This window comes from Citrus clementina, unplaced genomic scaffold (assembly GCF_000493195.1).
Source record: "Citrus clementina cultivar Clemenules unplaced genomic scaffold, Citrus_clementina_v1.0 scaffold_3, whole genome shotgun sequence".
NCBI lineage: Eukaryota > Viridiplantae > Streptophyta > Magnoliopsida > Sapindales > Rutaceae > Citrus > Citrus x clementina.
The window spans coordinates 25,636,555-25,654,572 of record NW_006262339.1 but is presented as its reverse complement, the minus strand read 5'-3'; the positions used below and the strand labels follow the sequence as shown (position 1 = coordinate 25,654,572).

At 34.3% G+C, this 18,018-nt stretch overlaps 3 protein-coding genes and 1 non-coding gene across 6 annotated transcripts; all 4 read right to left on the bottom strand.

Moving 5' to 3' along the window:
• Nucleotides 1–3,092: 3,092 nt before the first annotated feature.
• On the bottom strand, nt 3,093–7,080 carry LOC18049388 (probable thiol methyltransferase 2). Of its 3 annotated transcripts, XM_024187337.1 has the most exons (9): nt 6,813–7,080; nt 5,765–5,895; nt 5,283–5,369; nt 4,355–4,455; nt 4,178–4,277; nt 3,937–3,983; nt 3,713–3,791; nt 3,391–3,493; nt 3,093–3,280 (listed from the first exon to the last, which is right to left on the bottom strand). In XM_024187337.1, the coding sequence occupies exons 1-8, from the start codon at nt 7,036–7,038 to the stop codon at nt 3,440–3,442; spliced, it is 825 nt and encodes a 274-aa protein (XP_024043105.1). In that variant the 5' UTR covers nt 7,039–7,080; the 3' UTR covers nt 3,093–3,280; nt 3,391–3,439. The 3 variants fall into 3 exon arrangements, with proteins under 3 accessions (XP_024043105.1, XP_006442040.2, XP_024043106.1); XM_006441977.2 differs by having other exon boundaries at nt 3,142–3,493; XM_024187338.1 differs by lacking the exon at nt 6,813–7,080 and having other exon boundaries at nt 3,142–3,493; nt 5,283–5,400; nt 5,765–5,847.
• A 490-nt stretch (nt 7,081–7,570) lies between these two features.
• Nucleotides 7,571–11,571, bottom strand: LOC18049387 (outer envelope pore protein 37, chloroplastic). The gene is made up of 6 exons (XM_006441976.2): nt 11,066–11,571; nt 10,382–10,471; nt 9,920–10,090; nt 9,584–9,678; nt 8,214–8,334; nt 7,571–8,078 (listed from the first exon to the last, which is right to left on the bottom strand). The coding sequence occupies exons 1-6, from the start codon at nt 11,471–11,473 to the stop codon at nt 7,947–7,949; spliced, it is 1,017 nt and encodes a 338-aa protein (XP_006442039.1). The 5' UTR covers nt 11,474–11,571; the 3' UTR covers nt 7,571–7,946.
• Nucleotides 11,572–11,770: 199 nt separating this feature from the next.
• TRNAI-AAU lies at nt 11,771–11,844 on the bottom strand. The gene has a single exon. It is a non-coding gene; the product is annotated as a tRNA-Ile (tRNA).
• A 141-nt stretch (nt 11,845–11,985) lies between these two features.
• LOC18049386 (la-related protein 6B) lies at nt 11,986–17,774 on the bottom strand. The gene is made up of 10 exons (XM_006441974.2): nt 16,997–17,774; nt 16,258–16,339; nt 15,497–15,591; nt 15,308–15,379; nt 14,961–15,040; nt 14,754–14,853; nt 13,938–13,985; nt 13,749–13,817; nt 12,981–13,130; nt 11,986–12,632 (listed from the first exon to the last, which is right to left on the bottom strand). Exons 1-10 carry the CDS (start codon nt 17,597–17,599, stop codon nt 12,321–12,323), a joined length of 1,611 nt encoding a protein of 536 aa, XP_006442037.1. The 5' UTR covers nt 17,600–17,774; the 3' UTR covers nt 11,986–12,320.
• Between the last annotated feature and the right edge of the window lie 244 nt (nt 17,775–18,018).

Here is an 18,018-nt window from a genome sequence, read left to right as displayed (position 1 = left end):
TTTTTTTTAAATCCAACACTCTATTAAGCCGTGCGATTTAATAGAGTTATTTTTTAATGTACTACATGACTTTCTTATGTATTCATACATAGAGAATAATTTTACAATAAGAGAATTCCTCAAGTATTAAAGAATTAAAATCTAAGACTAATGTCTGGGATAAATTTACAACGGTGTAAATAGACTTTTACAACATTGTAAACTCGTTTGCAACTTTATAAAACAGTGAAAAGAGGTAGTGTACAATGTTGAAAATTTTATTTACATTATCGTAAACTCGCCTCTAATTTTAATTCCAGACCTAAAGCTAATACACACACAGACAGTAACTTTGCAAAAAGAGAATTTTTCATTTTAATAAAATAAAGAACAAGTTAAAAGATTTTAAAAAAAATTACACATTTCCATACAATATATTTTATCATGTAATATATCTATTACTGCTACACATAAAGGTTGATTGAAGAATATATATACACGTGGAATTTTCAGCAAGGACTTAAGAATTCAATAGTAACTAAAGGAAATAAAACTTTTAATTATTTTAGAATATTTTCCTGCCAAAATCGAGTTGCATAACCAACTCTAATCGCCTAGTCAGGAGTTAAATGTGGACCGGCTATAATAAAATATTCTCTTACTAAAAGAATAACGCATTTCTCAATTCATCAACTATATATCTCACAATCTCACTGATATCGTCTTACCTCTAATAGATATTTGTAACGTTAATGTTTTTCTAATGAATGGGGATGTTTCAACTCTATCATTTTTGTAAATCTACCTCACTTCTAAAAAATAATTATAACGAGTTCACAATATTCTTAAAAAATACAAATTAATAAAATTGTGTACAGTTAATCAATTAAATCCTTTTATTAATTTTTTTTCTCAGGTTCTTTAACCATTTTTTATCATAAATTTTATTTTACTATTTTATTATTATGATATAAAAAGATGAAATTATCCTCATAAAACATGAGTTATTATATCAAATAATTTAGGTACTTAATTTTTTGACTTATAATCTAATATTTTTTAATGAAACCTAATTATTATTTCACTATCCTTACGTGTAAATGACATAAATTTGACAGCGTAATAATTTACATGAGAATTGTGCCATAAAGACACTATGTTAGTTTAATTAAAATAATAATAATTATACTAATAAAGTAGTATTATAAATGATTATTTTTGTACAAAAAAGTGAACTAAGATAGATTTAATTAATTAATTCTCCAAAACTCTTTTTGATTTGAAAACTTTAAAAATAATGTGCAACTTTTATAATTATTTTTTGAAAGTGGGGGACTCACAAAAAATGTGGGGTGGAGATATCATCACTCTTTTCTGGTTGGTTTGTGATTTTACTTTTAAGAAAAATAAATTAGGATTTATTAATAATTTAGAGTATTAAAAAATCTTTTTTTTTTCTTTTTGACATTTGATTTTGTCCTCCATAGAACTGTGCCCTAAAGGATCCTAAGAAGATGTGGACTTTGATCGTGTTGCTCTCTAAAGAGTTATGACCGGGATATCCTCTCATAGGAGAAAAATTTTAGAATATATTAGAGGTATCGTATCAATTATATAATAAATAAATAATGTTATGTTGGCTGAAAGTGAGAGTTGAATATATATATATATATATATATATATATATATATGTTACCAAACTCACCCGCAATCTTCGGCGGATTTTTTGCTGATTTTCTCATTTAAAATCATAAATATTAAAAAAAACTTTTAGTAGTACATAAAACTTAAATTATATGATTCAAACTATAAATTTATAAGAATAGCCTAAAAAATTCAACATATAATGCTCAATTCTATATTTTATCAATATAAATAAGAAATTAAAATTTCAATATTAAAACAAATATACAAAACTTATTTATCTAACATAAGGCAAATCATCATCACTACTATCAATTGTTTACTCCATCTTTTAATCGATATACAAGTATTATCAATAATATTAACAAGTAAATTTTATACAACTACCATTAACAATAAATTAAACAAATAAAAACTCAACTTTTGTAGGTAATCATTTGGTTCAAGGCATTAAAGCAAAACAAACAAAATCAATCAACTTAAAATGAAACATCAATAACATTAAACTTAAAAATCATAAAATTTCTACTTATTAAAGGCTTATTGTGTGTGTGTGTGTGTAAGTGAGATAGGTTAGGTTTAAGAATTAGAAACTTTAACTTACATACATTTATGACTAAATTTTTTTAATGTAATTTTTATGATTAAAATTAAAAACATAAATAATTAAATAAAGAATGCATGTTGACAGACACTCGCGTACGGCGTATTTTTTCTCAATACCAAACACATTCACAACTCATAACAAGTTTAAGTTTGAAATACCAAACCTACCAGCAAATCACAAAATTACTTGCAACAAGTGAGTTTCTGCAGGTATGTTTGGATAGATTTATAAGTTTGTGGCTTTGCAGATAATTTTACCATCCCTATTGACGTCTTAGAAAATTTGAAAAAGGCAAGTTCATTTTGTGATTTTATTCCATAGGCATGTAGAGAATTAGAGTGTATATATGTACATATTTATGCATAGATAGATAGATACATGCTGTAGTTTGGGGAAGATTTTCTGCGCATCAATTGTCCATTATTAACTTGCATCTCCGTTATTCGTCATAAATGTGCTAATTTTACAGCTCTGAAGCAACAGTTTCCACCTGATGCTTGATTGTCACCACACACACACACACACACACACACACACACGTTATAGCCAAAGCTGCAGTTTTGTATATGTTATTTGTCATACTCCAATTATGCGTTAAGACTATTTAAAAAAAACGATTGGAAAAAATCTTTACTTTTATGTTATGTAGAGAATGATCGAGGAGAATTAAGAGAGACACATTGACAAACTGTTTAGAAGTTAAAACACCAATTATGTCTGTATCACAACTGATGTCTCTAAAACCTGCAAAATAGCATCGTGAGATTCTTTAAAGTACATACAGGCAAATGGATGTTAATAAGTAGAATATAACAAAAGAATGAATCTTAACCATATACGAAGAATATTAATATTACACATGTCAAATAATTCTTTAAAGCTCGAGTTCAAGTAAAGAGAGGATCTTATTCTACACTATATAGTAAAACTTTACTAAATTATAATATTAAAAAATGAGACTAGTAACAACTACAGAAATGTAAGTATAATACTACGTATCATCCAGGTATTGTAGCATGACCAGATTGCTGATTTGCATAGCCTTTTTCTCTAGAAAAGAAATAAAAATCGTGCATGAGCTTCACTTGAAGACTTCTTTCAGAATGAAGAATATGTATGCCACAGTTACAAGGATTAAACCAGGACGTGTCAAGCATTACATTGTTGTGACTCCAAGTGATCTTCAAATAAAGCGATCATGATTCATCATTAAAGCAAGGAGTGCCTTACGGATCTTTTCCACCTTCCAAGCTTTTCTCTTCCCTGTAAAATTATATTGAAAATCCTTTTTTAGTAATCTTCGATCGTCACATGACATTAGAATAAAACCCATTAACTATTCTTCTCTGTTTTTATGATAAAATGAATAGTTCATCAGTTATTGTCTCCATACACGTGGTGAGCAATGAATGGATAAGGAGCAATGCTCCAATAGCACCAAAGACTATAAAAATGCACGAATGAATTAATATTTTCGCACACCTTCCGTGGACCAATAGCGAGTTTATTGTCAACAATAGATGTTGCTTGGAAACCCATGGGATGTAATACTTCTTCATAACTGCAAGATAATGAATAAATAAAATAATTTTGTGAGTATAGAGAAATATTCGCAGACTTATAGAATTTTAGAAAGCAGTAAAAGATTTAAAGTGCAAAGCTACTCCAAGAAGATCAAGGAAAAAAATCTGAAGGTAGAGTATTACTCAGATACTGATACTTTATAAGGAGGTCCACCGACATGATCACTAATCTGCAACAACGTAATTTTAGCTTGAGTAGCAGCATTGGGAAATAATTCAGACATAAATGTCCTAGACTAGACACATGGACAAAGAGAAAAATAAACAAATAAAACAACATGAGAGTATTATTATTCACTTGCAAAGGAAAATCTCCAAACAGGGAAAGGAAACGGAAAAGGAAATGAAGATACAAAGATCTTACTGGAAACATCAGTGTTATAAGCTCTCCATCTGGTTTTAAAAAATCCTTAATTTTCTGTGCCCATGCTGCTCTCATTTCTGGCTCAATGGCACAAAAGAATCTGCAACATGAATAAGAAAATGATAATCAACACACGATGTTGATGTAAGAAACAAAGACAATCTAATGTCAACTTACGTGTAATCGAAGATGAGATCAAACAACTCAGTTGGGCACCAAGTGAAGAAGTCTGCCTTTAAGAAGCTAACAAATTTTGCATTTGGTAATGAGGAAGACAGCTGCCTTAACATTTAAATAGAAGATTAGACTGAAGAAATTTTCAGGAACCAACTAGAACTACCACAATGAACTGTTGTTCAGGTGATCATACAAAAACTAAAAATCCAGCATAGATTTCATAGTGCACGTAGCAAAGGTATTTAGATACTAGCACGATAATCAAACTGTCCTTATAAAACGTGTTGCAGCTGAGAAACTCAAGTGCTCTTAATAATAACAATGTGAACAAGCTGGTTTGGACAGAAAAGGTGAGTTACAACGTGAACATACTGGTTTGGACCAAAAAGGTGAGTTACACATTTTGTGTCAATTATAAACATAATAGCTATCAATCCATTGCCTACCTGAAAGAATGTAGTTTTGTGCATGAAAGAAAGTGGGGTTATCACACTCAAAAAGGACCTTTCTATTTCTTTGGTACTTTGTCCAACAGCTTGAATGCATGTCCGCAATTTAGAGAAAATCTGAGATGATTTTGATTCTTCAAAACAGAGCAACGACGAGACTTAGATTCCTCAAAACATGGCAACAATGACATTGATGAGAGGGAGAATCAGTCCAAATGGAACTTTAAAATAGCAAAAGCTTCCAATACCAAAAATTTAGATGGAAATGCAGAATCATTTAGTTACTCAGGCAAGAATACAAACTGAATTTAGATATAAACAGCAACTCAAATGATTCAGTAAAGTAGTACAGCGACCCTGACCATCACATCTGATTATCATGGTAATGTCGATGCATTCAAAGGAAGAGAAAACAACTGTGAAATATACATATCAACATCTCTATAAGTGCTAACTTGAAATTTTCAGACTGTTGTCACCTCTTCTGCCTTCTTGATGGCAATGTCCGATATCTCCAATCCCACAACATATCGTTCAGGACTTGCCATTGCTACCACATCATAACCCTGCCATATAGGAACAGCCTTGTTACAAAGGCTACACCAAGTAGCAAGACAACAGTTAAAATAGTAGCATGTGAAAATAAGGAATAAGCCTTAGGTAGGAGGCTATTGCTTCAAATGATAATAATGGTGCTCTGTAAGTGCTTATTTAACGGCATGCAACTTTCTTCCTTCTTAACTGCTTATTATATTCGTTCAGCTATCGTGTTTCGGCTCCTTTTAAGAGGTCTTAGAATGCAAGAAGGGAAGCGGGGAGGAAAACAAAGCATAAACTAGTGATAATGTCATACAACAATCACAGAATTTTCATATAGCTATTTATTGTGCAAATGGATGATTTAAAAAACTAATCAGCAGCTCTAAAAAGGTGAAAATGCATACAGGATCATACAACTTACAGTGCCACAACCAGGGACCAGAGCCCTGCCCTTGGGAAGGGCTCCTGATTGATGTAAATGTACAATAATAGGTGCAGGTTGTCCTATATCCCACGGGGTCAACCCCTCCTCCCAGCATTTCTCCCATCCTCCTGAAAGATTAATGACATGATGGTTCAACATTCTATAACAAAAAACACATGTGGAGAAGCCCTAAACCCCAACACAAGTTGGAGAACTATTCCATCAATAGGACTTTATGGATTTCATACACAACAAAACAGATGTTTCACCACACTCCTAATTAAACACACAACAAATGTGAGAATTCCCACTAAATGCATATGCAAGTCTATTGACTACTTGTATAAAGCTCAATTTCAATCAGGGATTAGCCAATGAAACCACAAAGAACCCAACTCGTCAAGTTTAACTTAAAATGCTAAACAAAGTTCGATGAAAATGAAATTGGCTTTAATGGCCTTCCACTAAAATGTCAAATTATCAATCCCAGGTATTTTTCCAGATACACTAGGACTGCATGAAATAAATTGTCACACCAAAATAGATACACATATTCCTTAGATTGGCACTGGAACTCAGAAGCATCAGGTTTATATGCCAGTGGCTCATATTCATTTTCAACTAATATCTCAGAAAATTCCTGCTTAGTGCGTTAATCGAACCATTTGGGATCAAGGGAAAGAAATTTTTAATCCACGACTACTCTAAAATTAAATCACTAAGTATCAAGTATAAGTAGGCAGATAGTTCATAAATATTAGCTGTAAAAGTTGAAATAAGGGTATTTACCAAACACTTTAAGCTATCCAGGTTACAAAATTAAGCATAATGCCCAACAATGACAAACATGTACTCATTCTTTTTACACGTAGTCAGCTATTGCTCAGTCAAATATCCAACAGATTCCATTTATTAAAAAAAAAAAAAAAACCACTCATACCCACATAGCAATCCATCTTCTGATACCAAATTCATAACCCCATAAAAAAAAGGACTAAATTTTGAAACGTTATGGGAAAATGAAAGTGGGTATTTTAACTTTTACCAGAAGATTCGATATGCATGAGTTGCTGCAACTTGTTCACACGAGGATGTGATTTTATGACATTATCGTTCTCTACTTCTTCTCTGTTCTTTCCCATCTTCGGTTTGGTCGCACGAATCCCAAAGCTTCTTGTACGAACAGAGCTGATAGGTAACTGCAGAATATTGGGAATTGAGAATGAGAAGCGGAGAGCGTTGGATATCAAGCCACGACTCACAGTTCGCATGACGTTCAGCTTTTCATTTCTGTTAAGATTTTGGTCTTCTATTTTAACCGTCGCTACCTTAAAATGGAACTTTTTTAAGAAACGAGCCGTAAAATTAAAATTTTCATTTATCAACTAGGCCGGACTCCACGTCATTAAATAAATTCCACCTCGCTTGAAATAAAAATTATTAAAATAATACTTAAAAAAACAAAAAAGCCTATACTTAGATATATTACACGATCAGATAATTAAAAGATCAACAAAAACTAACAAAATATGATTATATAAAATATCAAAATTAGATACCTAATACTCACGGCCCACCTTCATTTAAATGAATAGTGTTTTTTAAAATATAATTTATCAAAATAATGTTGGGAAAAAAAATTGAGATACCACTAAAGGTGTAGTGTTACTCAAATAGTCAAATAGGCCCTCAGGCAGCTGGTTTTAATCCAACTTGTACTTGAGGTGAAATTGGAAAGTAAAAATAGAAACAGACCCATTAATAAGAAAATTTGAGTGAAATTCATATGGCCTTGATAAAAAATTAGAAAAAAGAAATGTTGAACAATTGCATCATTTTGTTAGAGGTTGCCAATAAAGAAACCATTTGGCTAGAGTATCAATCAGACAATGACAACTGCAGCAGAGTACAGCCTTACACATCTGGCTGCATAAATTTTAGTAGAATTTCCATCAGCCGGTCACCCTATGGCAACCCCGTGGCTTTCTAATTCACCCAACATCCCCAGGTGTGAATAACCTGATTTCTAGTGTAAAAAATTATTGTGACGAAAATACCAAGTTGATGTCATTATGTAGCAGTAAGCATCATTACAAGGGGGGATGTCCCAAAACTATGCTACTATATAAAAACCTACATTTAGAGCATATGTGGACGAGGTTGTCAAGCTGACAGATCCCTATACATCCCACCTCTTTTTAACACGGAACATTAACGCTGAGGATTTGATGTCGTCTTGTGGCACTTGGAGCATGAATTGGACTTTCATCTTCATCGGGGCTGTCCTTGCCTTTCCGCCTTCATCTCCAACCTGAAATTTGGACATCATGATTATGCATCAAGAAATCATGCAAAGTCCTTGGTAATCATAGAAGTTGAGGGAACTGTAGCAATCACAACAATGATGACAAACAAATGACGGTGAGCTCTTTTCAAAACCACTTACCCAAAGAGATGCCCAGCCTAGTCGCACCTCTGAATCATAACCAGCTTTGAACTTAAAGTCTTTGCCATATGTGTGTTTGTATACTGCACTCCAGTAGTTGGAATCAAAATTGTACCAGTAGCTGCATTATGAAAATTTCAATAAATAATAAATTCCATCAATATATGACCAAGCCAGAAATTCATGATTAATTTGAAAAATAAAAAAATGAAAATGAATTATATACAAAGAAAGATCTGAAATCTTTGACGCCGTCATAGAAAGTCCCGTTCCTTTCCCATCTAGCAATCAACTTTCAGTGCAGAACAAAAATAAAGGTTCATATTTTCACCATTTCTACTTTCCAGAATAGAAGAGAAGATTTGCATTCCCAAGTTAATTTTTAGGGCTTTACATGAAAATATTATCGACAACAATATTTATGATGACTATTAAGAACATATTTATGATGACTTAAGAATTCACATCCACTCTTCATCCCCACCTTACTTCTTAAAATAATATCTACTCAAGCAGACATGAGAAAGGTCTTTCCTGAATAGAAAAAGCTATACATCTTAAAATAGCAAACCCAGCTGGAAATTCAAAGTGGCTATGAGGGACTGCACACGACAATTCCACTATGCTTGTATAGTTATAATATATTTTTAAATTCACTGAACTGACAGAACATCTGTTTTCTAGTAGAAAGACAATGGAAAGGGGAAAACATATGAAAGGTGAAAGCAGGGTTGTTAAGAGTACGGATCATTAGAAGTTCCAGGATAATCCAAATTGTTTTGAGGAAAAATAAATTAAAACCTCAGAATTTATTTCACTTTAACTCTAAAAATCTGGTTGGGCAAATCTCTAGTTTCAACATGTACTGATAAGTGAACGCATCAGTCTAGCATTGACAAGGCAGCTACATATTTTAGGTGTCCCTGGCATCCTAAGCATGAATATCTCTCATAATGGTGATGTTCTAACAGCAAGTTTTATATTGCAACAAATACATATTGCAGTGTGTATAGATTACATTAAGTTATACAAGAGCTCTTACACTATTGGCACTTCTCAAGCGATCTCTTCTATTGCAAGAGAAAATCTCATGTCCAATGAAAATAGCACAAAAGAAAGGTACGTAGGAATTCCCACAATCAGCATTCTTCTAGGATGCATTATTACTGAGGTTCTCATTGAGCAATTCATACTCCAGAACAACAAAACTCATCAATAAAATACAGAGTATCTATATTGGAGCTAATATTTTTCAATTTCCATTTCCATGAGCATTGATCATTCTATAGCCAGAAGAACCATGAATCGCAAAAAGAAAGATTTCCAATTAGATGTGAAGAGGGAAGAAGGGGAATAAAGAGAGTTCTAACCTCAACTTATCAGAGGGACTAAACTGACGCTTTAATGCAAATGATAGAGCATTTGAAGGAAGTGAAATAGTTGGAATAAATGACAAAGCCTCATCCTGCAATTAATAATAAAATTTTTAACAACATTGATTGAGAAAAGAAAAAAGAATGGCACTGAAAATTGATAATTGTGCATTTGGCATGCCCTTATTTCAAAATTCCAGGAAAAGGAGTCCCTGGTTAAATGTCCCTCTCACCAACACACATAGTAATTACCAAGGGAGGATAGCCTGGCAATCAACATAAGCCGCAATAGTAGTAGAAATTGGAAAAAATACAGTGCGAAGAGCAAAGCACCTTATAGCAGTATCTTAGTTTCAAATCTTCCTCCTCGTATTGAGCTGTGCAGATCCCATTCAAAATCTGACCTTTAGCGATTCCACTTATAGACAATGTTTTCTTCACTTCTTCCTCTTCTCTCTCCACCAATGAAACTTCGCCAAGGGGGAATTTAAAAGTTGCTTTCGGCTGCAACATCAAAAGAAGATAACTAAGGCAATAAAAGAGGATAATTAACTTGTTGACTTATACATGCTGAAACAGAAATACATATAATGAATGCAGTAACATTGTGAAACAACCATCAGAGATGATGTTGGAAATGATGAAACTGTAGGAAAAATTTTGGTGGGAAAGATGAACATAGAAAAACAAAGATGACGGGCTATGAGTATTCAGATGACCAAGGCTTCAAAAGCAACTTTTCTTGAATGCAAAGACAACTGAACGCTGAAGGTAATTTGCCAAGATAGGACTTACATAACCAACATAGGGGACTGGAGACGACAATTCCAGAGCATATCCAGGATCGCCAAGGTTTGCAACGACTCCCACCTCTCCTTGTTGTGCCTAAAAGGTAAAAGAAATGTTAGAGAGACAGAAAAAGCACATATAAAGCTTAAACAGAGAGTAATTGCCCTCAAAAACTCGTAATTCTCCAGTTACCTTACATTCCCAAAACCATATCACTTGTATGGCTACAAGATAATGCAAATTGAAAACGAAAAGACTCCAATTATCACACCATGTCAATGGATCTTAATTTTGAACATTAACAACATAAGCAGGGCCATTTGGACATGCAATTTTTAACCCCTGGGAATCTCTTAGTAATATAAAGATGCATAATTTTCTCAATAGCATGGTTGAAATGTAAAAATTCAATAAGTTCAGCCAAAATATCTAAATTTTAACCCATAGTCCAAACAAATTAATGCTAAAAACTAGAAAATGAAAATAAACCGAAATCCTTATCTTGAAACTTGAGTATACACAATACGGACCCCAAAAAACAATACAACTTACCTTAATTCGAACACTAGCAGAAGCTCATCGAAAGCATAGTCCAATTCATAGCAATTAAAAAAAAAAACTCATTTCTCAAAAACTTGAATATAAATGAAAAGCAAGCAAATTTATGAAGAAACAAGAGAAAGGAGAGACCTTGACATCGTGGGCAGCTCTGAAATGCAACTTAGGACCAACATCGAAAGAGGACTTAACAAAAGCATTCTGTTCTTCAAGATCATAGTGAAGGGAGAGATGCTTGGAAGTGAAAGCCAACTGGGGTTCGAAGATTTGGCCTTTGTTGTCGTTCTGAAAGGAGACTTTGAGCTTTGCTAGACTGTCAAATAACTTGCATGATATCTTGTGCAAGAAAATTGAGCTGTCACTGTCGAACTCTGAAGTCACTCTAAGAGCAGGCCTGCTGGGGAATGAAAAGAGTGAGGATGTTCTTTGTTGTTGTGGTTGTGGCGGTGACGGTGAAGGTTGTGGCGGCGGATCTAACGGCGGTGGGACCATGTGGTTGGGGATTTGGAGTGAAGGAGAGGGTGGTGATGGTTCAACCATTTCTGATGGGTGGAGATTTTAAGGAAAATTTTGTGAAGAAAAAGAGGGTGGTGCAAATTGAATTGAGAGCGTGATTCTGTTTTTATTTTTATTTTAATTGTTTCTTTTTCATTTTTTAAAAGTATAGAGATGGTGACTATTTTCGGGGCAAAAAGGGTTATTCAATTGTTGATATTATTATTTTTTTTTTAAATTCTTAATTTGTCGAGTCAACACTCAGGAGCTTGGTTTGGTGAGTTGGTGGCAATTGGCATTTTGGGAAGAAAAAAATTATTTTAAATTTTAAAAATTATTTTATGGCCCATGCAGGTCTCGAACCTGCGACCTTCGCGTTATTAGCACGACGCTCTAACCAGCTGAGCTAATAGGCCTGGTTGCATTGAAGTTGTTCAGTTATAATATATAATAAATTTTATTCTAAATATTGCGAAATACAACTACCTAATTCCGGCAATCAAATGCAAAACAAAATTGCAGAGAAGATTCTAACAAACACTTTATTTTGCATCTTCTTCTCGTAGTCTTATTAGCTCATATTTATCTGTAAGCATTTCGGACTCCAATAAGGCTTCTTTTTTCATGTTTTCTACATAAATAAAACTGGAACAAAAACATTAACCAGCAAAACAAAAAAACAGGGCAACATTTGTTTTAGCATCATCATACATACCAGAAAATACGGAATCCAAACGGCTAAAATTAACCCTAACACGACACTCTAGACAGATGGACAGACCCTTTGGAAAAACCCTGCCATCAACACAGCTGGAATAGACACGGTTCCCCAACCGTAAACACACTTGCGGTGCTGGTAACAAAAACATCTGTATATCGGCAGAAATAAAATTCAAGCAGTATTAACAGCAACTGGTTTCCCTCGACCCATTGCAAATCCTCGTGTTCCATCTGGCATTCGGGGACCAGGAGGTTGCTTGCCTATCATTGGCTGCTCATTGTTCACCATATTATTTGATGGGGGTGTACCGACGTGATGTCCCCGATTATTGTGATGGTTATTATGATTGCTGTTGTGATGACTGTTGTTATGGTGGCTGTTGTTGTGGTATTGACCACGATCATTCCGGCCACGTCCTTTTCCACGACCCTTGTTACGCCCTTTTCTCTGTCCACCCTCTTTCTCATTATTGTGCTCCTCTCCCTGCCCAAGCAATGTTATAAATTAAGAGTTAACACCGTGATATAGACAAATCCCTGAAGCAAATACAAGCACAAGCACATTCCTTTCAGAAGTTCCAAATCAGGCACATAAAAGCAAAATCAAAATCACAAGTTTGAACAAGTCACTTTCTTTTCTCCTCCACTCAGCTTAAATTCTAAACAGCATAGTTAGGAGCATAGAATGTTTCTGCATAATGCATTTATAAAAATAATCCTCACATTTCTGAGCTAATCTTAATTATTACACGATATGAAAGAACATTACTTGACTAACAGCCAGTTATGCAGAAAGCAGCCCAACAATATGAGAAACTATGCTGGCACTCACTGTATGGTCATGTGACTGTACATCACTTTGTTGAGAAGAATCATCCGGTTGCTTCTCATTCAAATGCTGCTCAGATGTGGAGGTATCTTCTTCTTCACACTGCCACTCCCCCTCATGCCCCTTTTTACCTTTAACTTGAGCAGGTTTTGACTAAGCAAGAGAAGGGAGAGAACAATCAATCAACAAATTTAGCACCACAAAAACTTCCTTTTTAACTTGTAAAAGAAAAAGGATAAAGAGAGATAAGAATACTTCTAAAAGAGATCAATCAACCAGATAAGAACCAATCAATTAGACTAGCCCCATAAGCCAACCTAAATTTTAAAAAACCATTAACTTTATGTATCAAGCTTCAGCTTAATTACAATAATTGAAAGAAAAATGCAGTGTTCCACTTCCATATCAAGACTCTTGTGCATCCAAAATGCATTTTCATAACATCTCAATGGTCAATAGATGTTGCATGTGTATGTCGGAGTTAATGTAACAACAGATTAATAAATAAATACTACTGTTTTCAAGCTCGGAAGCAGTCTATTGCTAAGCCAATCGAAGTGTAAGATCAATGCTGGTAACATAAAACTACACTAAAAGTATATCTAGTGAGTGTAAATTTAACACATAATTCATCCAGATAATTCATCTAGTGTATGCGTCATTCCATTAGATCGATGTAGATTTAATTCAAAGATCAACCAGCATTATTTATCACTGGTGTGAGCAAAAAATGCGAAGATCAAAAGGAAAGAGTTAAGTTCTGGAATATACCCCACGTCTAAGCATTAAACGGACCCTTAGGCCACTTCTCCAGTTACCCTCATCATTTAGCTCTGCAATCTGCCAGGAAGGAGGTGCGTATTTCATTAGTCTGAGTGACAAACATAAGACAAAACGCAGAAAAGAAAGACAAAAAGCAGAAAAGAAAAACAACATTATCATAAAATGTAAGTGACTTACCGCTTTCTCAGCCAGCTCAACAGATTCATATTCAACAAATGCGTGCAACTACACATGAAACAAAGATTTCAGCAGGCGGATAGCAATATCTAATACCCACACATTTTTGTTTATCATAAAAAATATGTCAAGAAACTCTCATCAGTACTGCTATCAGAAATTCTTAAGTCCAAAAATTATTCACTCCAAAACTTGCATTAAATTAGTCAAAGCAGCACATATAAATGGCACTTAAAAAGATTTTAGGATGATAACATCTAATAGCATAGAGAAGCCTTCTTCAGAGCTCATTAAGCCCAAGGAAATGGATCACTGTAGAGGTGCATAGGCCTTGAAGCCTTATTGAGTCCACAAAGAAATTCTTGACAAAAGCATTCTCCATGGCATGACAATCACAATATCTAGTTCAACGTGAAAAAGATATAGAAGCTGATACAAATCGCAATCAATTCAACCAGAAAATGTATCATACACCATATATATGGACCATAGAGCACCAGAAAGTACACACTGTAGACGATCCTACAAGTCATAGTCAATATTATCTTAAAATTCCCCATCAAGCACAACAGGGACATTCCAGTCATCACTCCAATACAGACGAACAATGTATCATACACCATATATATGGACCATAGAGCACCAGAAAGTACACACTGTAGACGATCCTACAAGTCATAGTCAATATTATCTTAAAATTCCCCATCAAGCACAACAGGGACATTCCAGTCACCACTCCAATACAGATGAACAATGCAATATGATGCAGATGTAAATGAAAAGCAAAATTAAAAGTGACTTGAAAAGTATTGATACCTTGTTACTGAAAAGCATGCCCTCAGATTTTGCTGATCTAGATCCTGAAGAAGCTCCTCCGCCAGAAGTTTGAGGCAAACATGTACGAATAGTCTTCACACTGACACAGAACAATCCAGCAAGCTCAAGCATCCAGAATCAGGATATACACAATTACAGAAAAAGTCGCATAAGCAGTAATTAATTAAGTATAAAAGAACTTAGTACCTCCCAACAGCAGAGAAAATCTTCATAAGATTTTGGTGGCAATGATCCTCAGGTAAATTTTCAGCAACAACAATGCGAGACTACAGATCACAAAAGGAGAAAAAGAATTTTTAAAAAATAATAATGTCAGTAATTAGGAAGACTACAAAATTTTGATTCACTCTAAAAAAATACAACATGCACCCCATAAAGCTCTAGGGAGACACATACACAGTCAAAGATGAAGCACAAGTTTTCCACAAACTACCTTGGATGAGCAAAGAAACAGGATAAACAAGGTACTGACAGAACTCACCCAACATAATAATAATTGGGAAAAAGCAGCTTAAGAAAAACAAAATCCGTACTTGCAATTCTTCCAAATCTGACTCGGTCAAGGGATTCTGACGTTTTATTTTCTTTCCATCTTCACTAACAACCTGTTAGTTATTGTGTGAGAAAGATTCAGAACATATGTACAGCAATTAGAAAACATTATGTGCAACAAAGTAGTAGTTAAAGCAAGTTAAAGCAAGAGCACAAGATAAACTACTCACAAGTTTTGAAGACTTCCGCAGAACACTAGCAAGATGGGAATGACTGCTTATGATAGCTTTAATCTTCTTAAAAGAAGCCACAGTTGATATTGGCACTATAGTAATAATGAAGACAAGATATTAGAATAAATATGGAAACCACTAATAGAAAATTGACAATCTTTCAATGTAATCAATCAGTCAAGCGAATAGAAAAGATAATACAATTAATACTCATGCATATAAAAGTGAAAACCAGCTGAAGTACGAATACCTATAGAAAGCCAACAACCAATTTAATCTCATAACGTAAACATACCAAATATACGCCCCTACTAATTTTATTTTAATTTTTTTTTTTTGGCATCTGTGGTAAAAAGGCAATTTTGTGCAGATGTAAATAGAATTCCAATTTTTATTTGATTGCTGACAATAATTTCTGTTGGTAAGACAATTTTTTTTTTTAAATAATCATTTACATTTCATCATGGCTTTTTATAGGTTCAAATTTTAATAATTTGATTTCCAATGCTTAACATGCTTTCCGCAGAACATATAAAGCCTTCCACAGGTTCTCAATGAAAATCACCTCGATAGAACCAAGTGCTCATTGAGAGAGAGAAAGAACACCAAAGACAAAGAAAGGAGATAGAGAAAGAAATAAACTATTTCTATCCCTAAACACTATAAAAAAAAAGGGGGCAGTAAACTTCGAGCCTAAATAGACAGAACCATTCTACAACAAACTATTTAAAATATAATGAATGTATCAGAGATCTTACCGTATCCTTCGGGATCCTTGAGGATGAACCTTATAAGATGATCAGTAGTGGCCAAGTTTAAATCACTGAAATAATACTCCACCTACAAGTTGATTTATTGTAAAAAACAATAAGCAAAACATTATCCACAGAAAGTGACGGTCAGGAAAATAAAATGAAAGCACGAAAGAAATATCAAAGGAGAACCACTACTTGCAGAATCGACAAAAATTACTGGGTCCTCTATGATGTAATAATATGCCAATGTACCACAAAAGAGTAAAAAAGAAAAGAAACTGAAGATTGTTTGCATCTTAAGGCCCCATACCAGGACTGAAGTCAACTGCTGTTAATTACCATGCAGGTTTTACCTTCATTGTGATAGTACTTACAGTCCAAAGCTACAGTAAATTCTTATTACGGGTATATAAGTAACTGATAGCATAGCAGTTAAAGCATTTGCAAACATGCACTTTTACTTTGCAGCTAATACTTACCAACTGCCCAAAAAACCTATACTTGGCAGCTAATGAGTACACTTCAGAGCAGGCGTGGATTAAAAGCACAACACCTTGATCCCAAAGATAACAAAAGATTAATTCTGACTAAGATAACTTAAATCCACTTAAAAAAATACAACGGCTAGTGACCGAGCACTTAATTCAAACTCTACATACTCGAACACATTGATTAATAGCTGACACAAACCGATAATTACCAATATCGTTGCTAAACATTAAATTTCCAAAGAGGAGAATACCTGATTCAAAACTTTCTGAATAGATTCATCATTTAATCCACCATGTTGATGATCCTTCTTCTCCTTCTTATCCTTGACCCCTGGAACCTCACCCTCTTGCTGATCTTCATACTGATTATTCTGATGGTGACTATTATTATTATTATTATGATGATTCTGATGCCGATGATGATGATGATTGTGATTCCTGTGATGTTGATGCTGCTGATGATGATAATTCTGAACCGGGACATGATGCTGGTGATGCATCTGATGGTGAACCGGAATCACATGAAACGCTCCCGTTCCATGCGGCGGATAAACATGATGAGGAGAAGGCGGATGAGGAGGAGGAGGATGAGGGTGAACCATGGCTGCCGCCGGTGGCGGCGGAGGAGGCATCATCACTCGCTGCGGCGGCTGCTGTACTTGTACTTGCACTTGTGGCTTTGACTGAGTCGATTGTGGATTCCGAGTCGGAACGAACTCAGGCGCCTTCGCGTTGAGTCGACTGAACGACGAATTTCTCGACAGCGACGGATCCGAAGATGATGATGGAGACGATTGAGACTGATCATTTGACGATGATAAATCTAGGGTTTCAACTTGAGATTGTTGTGCCATTTTCCCGATTTTTTAAATTTTTTAATTCTAATTAAATCAAAATTTTAATTCAAATTTGATTTTAATTTCAGGGCTAGGGTTTAGAGGGGGGAGGGCGGAGCAATTGGCCCTGAGAGAGAGCTTTTGGGAGGGGGGGACACACAGTCACTGGAGAGGATGTCTCAGTTTTCACAAGTCGTTAGATCAAGACTTATTTATAGTGTACGGTGCTCCTACTCTACAATCGGCTGTATCTTAGTATTTATCGAACATGATTTATGGGTGATGATTATCACCATTAATTCATGATTTTGATTTGCATGTCGGATTTCTATTTAGAAAATTCTCTACTTAGAATAAACTGATTATTTTTATTAGTGTATATTTACTTATATGCAGCCTTTTTTACCAAATTAATAATATACCGTATATATATTTTT

Excerpts from the sequence above, each read along its gene's own strand:
- LOC18049388 (XM_024187337.1), bottom strand. The coding sequence starts at position 7,038 with ATGCGAACTGTGAGTCGTGGCTTGATATCCAACGCTCTCCGCTTCTCA. Across the intron at positions 5,370-5,764 it reads TGGTCCCTGGTTGTGGCACT|GGTTATGATGTGGTAGCAAT; the intron begins GTAAGTTGTATG and ends CCTATATGGCAG. Across the intron at positions 3,984-4,177 it reads TTATAACACTGATGTTTCCA|ATTAGTGATCATGTCGGTGG; the intron begins GTAAGATCTTTG and ends ACGTTGTTGCAG.
- LOC18049387 (XM_006441976.2), bottom strand. The coding sequence starts at position 11,473 with ATGGTTGAACCATCACCACCCTCTCCTTCACTCCAAATCCCCAACCAC. Across the intron at positions 10,472-11,065 it reads GAGCTGCCCACGATGTCAAG|GCACAACAAGGAGAGGTGGG; the intron begins GTCTCTCCTTTC and ends TTTACCTTTTAG. Across the intron at positions 8,079-8,213 it reads TAGGCTGGGCATCTCTTTGG|GTTGGAGATGAAGGCGGAAA; the intron begins GTAAGTGGTTTT and ends TCCAAATTTCAG.
- LOC18049386 (XM_006441974.2), bottom strand. The coding sequence starts at position 17,599 with ATGGCACAACAATCTCAAGTTGAAACCCTAGATTTATCATCGTCAAAT. Across the intron at positions 16,340-16,996 it reads TTCAGAAAGTTTTGAATCAG|GTGGAGTATTATTTCAGTGA; the intron begins GTATTCTCCTCT and ends ATCAACTTGTAG. Across the intron at positions 14,854-14,960 it reads ATTTTCTCTGCTGTTGGGAG|TGTGAAGACTATTCGTACAT; the intron begins GTACTAAGTTCT and ends GTTCTGTGTCAG.